Source organism: Bufo bufo, chromosome 8 (assembly GCF_905171765.1).
Source record: "Bufo bufo chromosome 8, aBufBuf1.1, whole genome shotgun sequence".
NCBI classification, from domain to species: Eukaryota; Metazoa; Chordata; class Amphibia; order Anura; family Bufonidae; genus Bufo; species Bufo bufo.
In genome coordinates this window covers 179494837-179500917 of record NC_053396.1, presented here as the reverse complement: position 1 = coordinate 179500917, position 6081 = coordinate 179494837, and the positions used below count along the sequence as shown (strand labels likewise).

The following is a 6081-nucleotide window of genomic DNA, read 5'->3' as shown; positions in this document are numbered from 1 at the left end:
ACTGCTGCTCCTACCTGTGCCTCATCTACCACTCCGATCCCCTGAACAAACAACTGTTTCACTTCTGACAAGTGGCCATGTAGGGTACTGATGCCAGCAATTCGTTTCTCAGTGATGAAATGTAGTCACCTATAAAGCAGACATTGGGATGCTGCAGTCCAGACACATTATGTAGTTGTGTACTCCTGGCTAGTTCTTGTCTTAAAACATGGGACTTCTTTGTGATTGTAAGGGATGAGACTCCTCAAAAGAATATTTGTGCTTTTAAGTGAGTGGCAATGAATTTTTTTTAGAATATGTAAATCTACAGCAATTTCTTTCCACATTTTCATTGCAGCCTCTCCAGATATGATCTTCTGGTCCCCTCTGTTCAGTCACCCTTATTCAACAGATGTGTTATGTCCTTGATCATATCAAGTGTCATGTCAGCAATAGATGTAAGCGTTGTCATTCTTTATGAGACACCTAGGTTTTGCTTGTGGCTCTGAAGGACAGTTGTAACGTGATTGACTGGAAATCTATCTTCAGATGCATTGTCCGAGCCAACACAAGAGGTAAGCAAAGTATTTGGGGAGGCTTCTCTGGCTGATACCCGTGGAAGTTTTTTGTAGCTGGTACACTGTTATGGGGGATCTGTGGCTGCTAGCATTAGAAAGAACCTGTCACCACAAAATGTAATGCAATTGGCAGGCAGCCTGTTATAGAGCAGGAGAAGCTGAGCAGACTGATATATAGTTTGGTGGGAAAAGATTCTGTAAAATTTCCACATTTATATCTCTGCTCCTTCTGAACTTAAGACCATCCCCATATACAACTATCAGTGACATAACTATCACTGTATACACACTTACAGAGAGAATGTTATCAATCACTAATAACACCTCCCCCTTATACAGCTATCAGTGACTGACAGCTATCTCTGTATACACACTTACACAGGGAATGTAACCACTGATAACACCTCCCCCATATACAACTATCAGTGACTGACAGCTATCTCTGTATACACACTTACACAGGGAATGCTATCATTGATAACACCTCCCCCTTGTACAGCTATCAGTGACCGACAGCTATCTCTGTATACACACTTACACAGGGAATGTAACCACTGATAACACCTCCCCCATATACAACTATCTGACTGACAGCTATCTCTGTATACACACTTACACATAAATCTATCAATCATCGATAACACCTCCCCCTTGTACAGCTATCAGTGACCGACAGCTATCTCTGTATACACACTTACACAGGGAATGTAACCACTGATAACACCTCCCCCATATACAACTATCAGTGACTGACAGCTATCTCTGTATACACACTTACACAGGGAATGCTATCATTGATAACACCTCCCCCATATACAACTATCAGTGACTGACAGCTATCTCTGTATACACACTTACACAGGGAATGCTATCACTGATAACACCTCCCCCATATACAACTATCAGTGACATAACTATCACTGTATACACACTTATAGAGAGAATGTTATCAATCACTAATAACACCTTTCCCTTGTACAGTTATCAGTGACTGACAGCTATCTCTGTATACACACTTACACAGGGAATGTAACCACTGATAACACCTCCCCCATATACAACTATCTGACTGACAGCTATCTCTGTATACACACTTACACAGAAATCTATCAATCACCGATAACACCTCCCCTGTGTACAGCTATCAGTGACTGTAAAAAAAAAAACGTTTTACAGGCTAGGGCAGCGCTAAAGCCCGCCCATTAGTGCTGGTGACGTCACCGGACTCACTGCTGGGCGGAGGCCTCCGCCTATCTTTCCCCATGGAGAGCCTGGTACGTCACCGGATCTCCAGAAAAAGCCTTTGTCCTGCGCGATTCAGCTCAGGGCAAAGGAGAGCATCGTAGCATGAAATGCTCCGATGCTCATAACAGGGGGGCTGCCTGGGTGAAAACGGGGATATGTCCGGGTCCAGCACATACCTCTTCCCAGGTTCATACTATCAGGTTGTGAGTCATGAACAGGACATGATATGAAATGCGTCAGCTGGATAGTCATGCTTTTGTGATGTGAACTGTACTGCCGTGAAGTTGATTGTACACAGTGCAAGATCCTCAGAATGCAAGTGCAGGACCCCTACGACTGCACGATACAGGAGCAACAGAAAATACAGTCCGGGCCTGTATGAGGGTATCTCTGGCTGGTACTTATGGTGGATTTTGTAGTGGGGCACTTACGAGGGCATCTCTGGTTGGCACTAAAAGTGAATATATGCATGGTGAAGTACCTGTCATAGTATGGTAGCTTATTGTAACTGAAGATCTATGCTCTTTCACACTTGCGTTGTCCGGATCCGGCGTGTACTCCATTTGCCGGAATTACACACCGGATCCGGAAAAACGCAAGTGAACTGAAAGCATTTGAAGACGGATCCGTCTTCAAAATGCGTTCAGCGTTACTATGGCACCCAGGACGCTATTAAAGTCCTGGTTGCCGTAGTAGTAGTGGGGAGCGGGGGAGCAGTATACTTACAGTCCGTACGGCTCCCGGGGCGCTCCAGAATGACGTCAGAGCGCCCCATGCGCATGGATGACGTGTCCATGTGATCACGTCATCCATGCGCATGGGGCGCCCTGACGTCACTCTGGAGCGCCGGGGAGCCGCACGGACGGTAAGTATACTGCTCCCCCGCTCCCCACTACACTTTACCATGGCTGCCAGGACTTTAGCGTCCCGGCAGCCATGGTAACCATTCAGAAAAAGCTAAACGTCAGATCCGGCAATGCGCCGAAACGACGTTTAGCTTAAGGCCGGATCCGTATTAATGCCTTTCAATGGGCATTAATTCCGGATCCGGCCTTGCGTTAAGTGTTCAGGATTTTTGGCCGGAGCAAAAAGCGCAGCATGCTGCGGTATTTTCTCCGGCCAAAAAACGTTCCGGTCCGGAACTGAAGACATCCTGATGGATCCTGAACGGATTTCTCTCCATTCAGAATGCATTGGGATAATCCTGATCAGGATTCTTCCGGCATAGAGCCCCGACGACGGAACTCTATGCCGGAAGAAAAGAACGCAGGTGTGAAAGAGCCCAATAATATTTTTTGTGCAATATGCACAACAACAAAAAAAAGAGGGCATTTGGTAAACTACTATTTTAATGGTTCATATGATAACATGATACAGAACCTCCATAAGCTCTTCCAGGCTGACCAGCCATTTTGACATACATGTAATATACGTGACACAATGTCCCCCCCCCATGCTTTACACGGGAAATTCGATTACTGCAAGTGACAAACGTTCAGACACCCATACACGGTCGTAAACTTCCTCTGTAGCTGTTACACCAGACTGGAAGAAACCGGAACTGGAACTCGTATGACTGTTTCTGGTCGGACTGTGATTGTGAAACTCCCGTGAGAAGAATCAGGCAGTGACGTCATTCACCAAGCCTCGCTTTGGAAGGGTGGAGTGGAACGCAATCCAGGAAGTATGCAAGATGCTGCAGGATTGCAATTGCACAGGTAAATAGTGTGGGATGCATGCGGATGGATTTAGTGTGTGCCCCTCACGGTGAGAGGTCGTGCTGTGTGGAGATAATAATCTGGGAGATTAGATCCATTCACATGTCATTTGCACAAGTCTGTGTAGGTTACATCCCAAGTGACAATATCACATGCAGTGTAGCAGGTAGCTAATTAACCCCTTAGTGTCCTGCTGGTGCCATGCAAAGAGTGAACTACATCAGTAACACCACCCGATCCCCTTTGTACCGCAATAGTGCCCCATAAACTTTAATAGTGTGCACGGTAATAGTGTCCCCACAAAGTGATGATGTCCCCTTGGTGTCTACCCACGTGTTAAGGGTGTCCTCTCACAATAGTGATGTCCCCCCCGACCGCAATGACACTGCCTTAGTGCCCTTCTCACAATAATGAGGACCCCTTCACCGTAGTGATGCACCTTTAGTGCCTTCTTAGTGCGCCCCACACAGTAAAGATGTCCCCTTACGGTCTCTGATGCCCCTAGTGATGCCAGCTTAATGCCCCCTGCACAGTATGATGTAGGGTGGACACTTGCAGAGCCCCAAAAAGGAGGACATCACACCCCGAAAAGGAGGACATCGTACCGGGGACAGATGTATAACTTATACCAGTTATACATATATAATTATATACAGGAGATGCCCAGGTTATACCAGTGCGGTCCATATCACCAGAAGATGTATAACTTATACACGCTGTACATATATAATTATATGGACCATGCTGGGCATCTCCTAGTATAAGTTATACATCTTCTTGTATTTAGTTATATGGAGTATGCTGGTATAACCTGGGTATATCTGTATATTATTATATATGTACAGCTGGTATAAATGATACATCTTCTTGTACATAGTTATATGTAGCATGCTGGTATAACAATGGGCATCTCCTGTATATAATTATATATGTTCAGTATAACTTATACTAGCTGTACATATATAATAATATACAGATATTCCCAGGTTATACCAGCATACCCCATATAACTAAATACGAGAAGATGTATAACTTATACTAGGCCAGTGCCAGTACATATATAATTATATACAGCCCAGGAGCAGGAGCAACACCCCCCCCCCCACCCGCTTCTAGAGGCTAATTTGCATATTACAAAAGTAAGAATTGTGCCGTAAGGGGGGATATCAATAAACATAAAAATAGCAGAGTCGGATTCTGCTGACATTAGCACATCGCTGATGTCAGACAGTTTAAGAGGGTTAATTCTGGTGACAGAAACCCTATTGTAAGTAGGCAATAGAACTGTGCCAGGTCTGTATATATAAAAGTTTAAAGGGGGTTCTCCAGGATGTTCATATTGATGGGCTATCCTCAGGATAGGTCATGAGTATGAGATAGGCGGGGGGTTCAACTCCCGTGAGTGCTTAGGCCTCCTCCTAGGCCATGTCACTTTCATCCGTCACGCGGCCTAGGTGCAGCTCAGCTCAGTTGAAATTAATGGGGCTGACTGCAGTACCATGCACAGCCGCTATCCAATGGATGATGCTGTTCTTGCTAAATTGCGAGAAGGCTGTGGTGGTCACCAGAGCCCCAGTGAGTGCCGTGGCTTTCTCAAATAACTAATCGGTGGGGATGCCAGGAGTCAGACCCCTACTCATCTCATATTGATGACCTATCTTGAGGATAGGCCATCAATATGAAAATCTCAGAAACCCCTTTAATGTTTCTTATGTGCAGTATGTTTCCTATTAAACTACTGAGAATTGTTTTTATTTGTATATTTTAAGGCATAGTCAAAGATATTTCTTCATAGCCTAGATGACTTGAGTTGGTGACATGGAGAGAGACCAAAAGAGTGACCATTGGGACTGGAATAGCCCCCATACCCGCGCACTTCTAGAAGATCTGTTCTTCGATCCTCAGGGTTACATAAAAGCCAATTCAGAAGAAAGCAAAGAGTTTTGGGCATTTTTTGAACGTTTCCAAAGATTTCAAAGTATTCAAAAACCCAACCGCAAAACAAGTGAGAGGAGCCATCAGGAGGGACAAAGACATGAGCTTATAGACCTTCCCAAAGAATATGATCCAAGATATCGGATCAACCAGTCCATTGTTCTGGGCAGAGACGTTGAAAAAATTCTGCATGGACATCACGACAAGAGACGTAGATCTAGTGGGATGCCTAAGGATAAGCTAAATGAATTTAAGAAAGCTGTTCTTCACTATCTGGACTTCAGCCAGAGGCAGAGCTTTGGAAAGTTGGCCAAACTACGGAAGGAGAGGTCAAGCTTGCCCATCTTCCAGTACAGAGAAAAAATTGTTAAGATGGTTAGAGATCATCAAGTTGTGGTTGTTGCAGGGGACACTGGGTGTGGAAAGTCTACTCAGGTTCCTCAGTACCTGCTGGCAGCAGGCTTTGGGCATATAGCTTGTACCCAGCCCCGTAGAATTGCTTGTATTTCATTAGCAAAGAGAGTTGGATTTGAGAGCCTCAACCAATATGGATCAAAGGTAAGAGGTGGTTTGCAGATGGAGAAACCAATAGCAGAACATTTTTATGACAACATTTTGACTTTTCC

General features: G+C 44.8%; 1 protein-coding gene across 2 annotated transcripts in view; it reads left to right on the top strand.

Annotated features, from left to right (window-relative positions):
• Positions 1-3462: 3462 nt before the first annotated feature.
• DHX34 (DExH-box helicase 34) overlaps positions 3463-6081 on the top strand; it is a 52293-nt gene continuing 49674 nt past the window's right edge. Inside the window, exons 1-2 of one of the 2 annotated variants that reach the window (XM_040405601.1) lie at positions 3463-3520; positions 5290-6013. In XM_040405601.1, coding sequence (XP_040261535.1) covers positions 5339-6013 — 675 coding nt within the window. In that variant the 5' untranslated portion in view covers positions 3463-3520; positions 5290-5338. The remainder of the gene's footprint in view (positions 3521-5289; positions 6014-6081) is intronic. The other variant, XM_040405602.1, reaches the window with a different exon arrangement.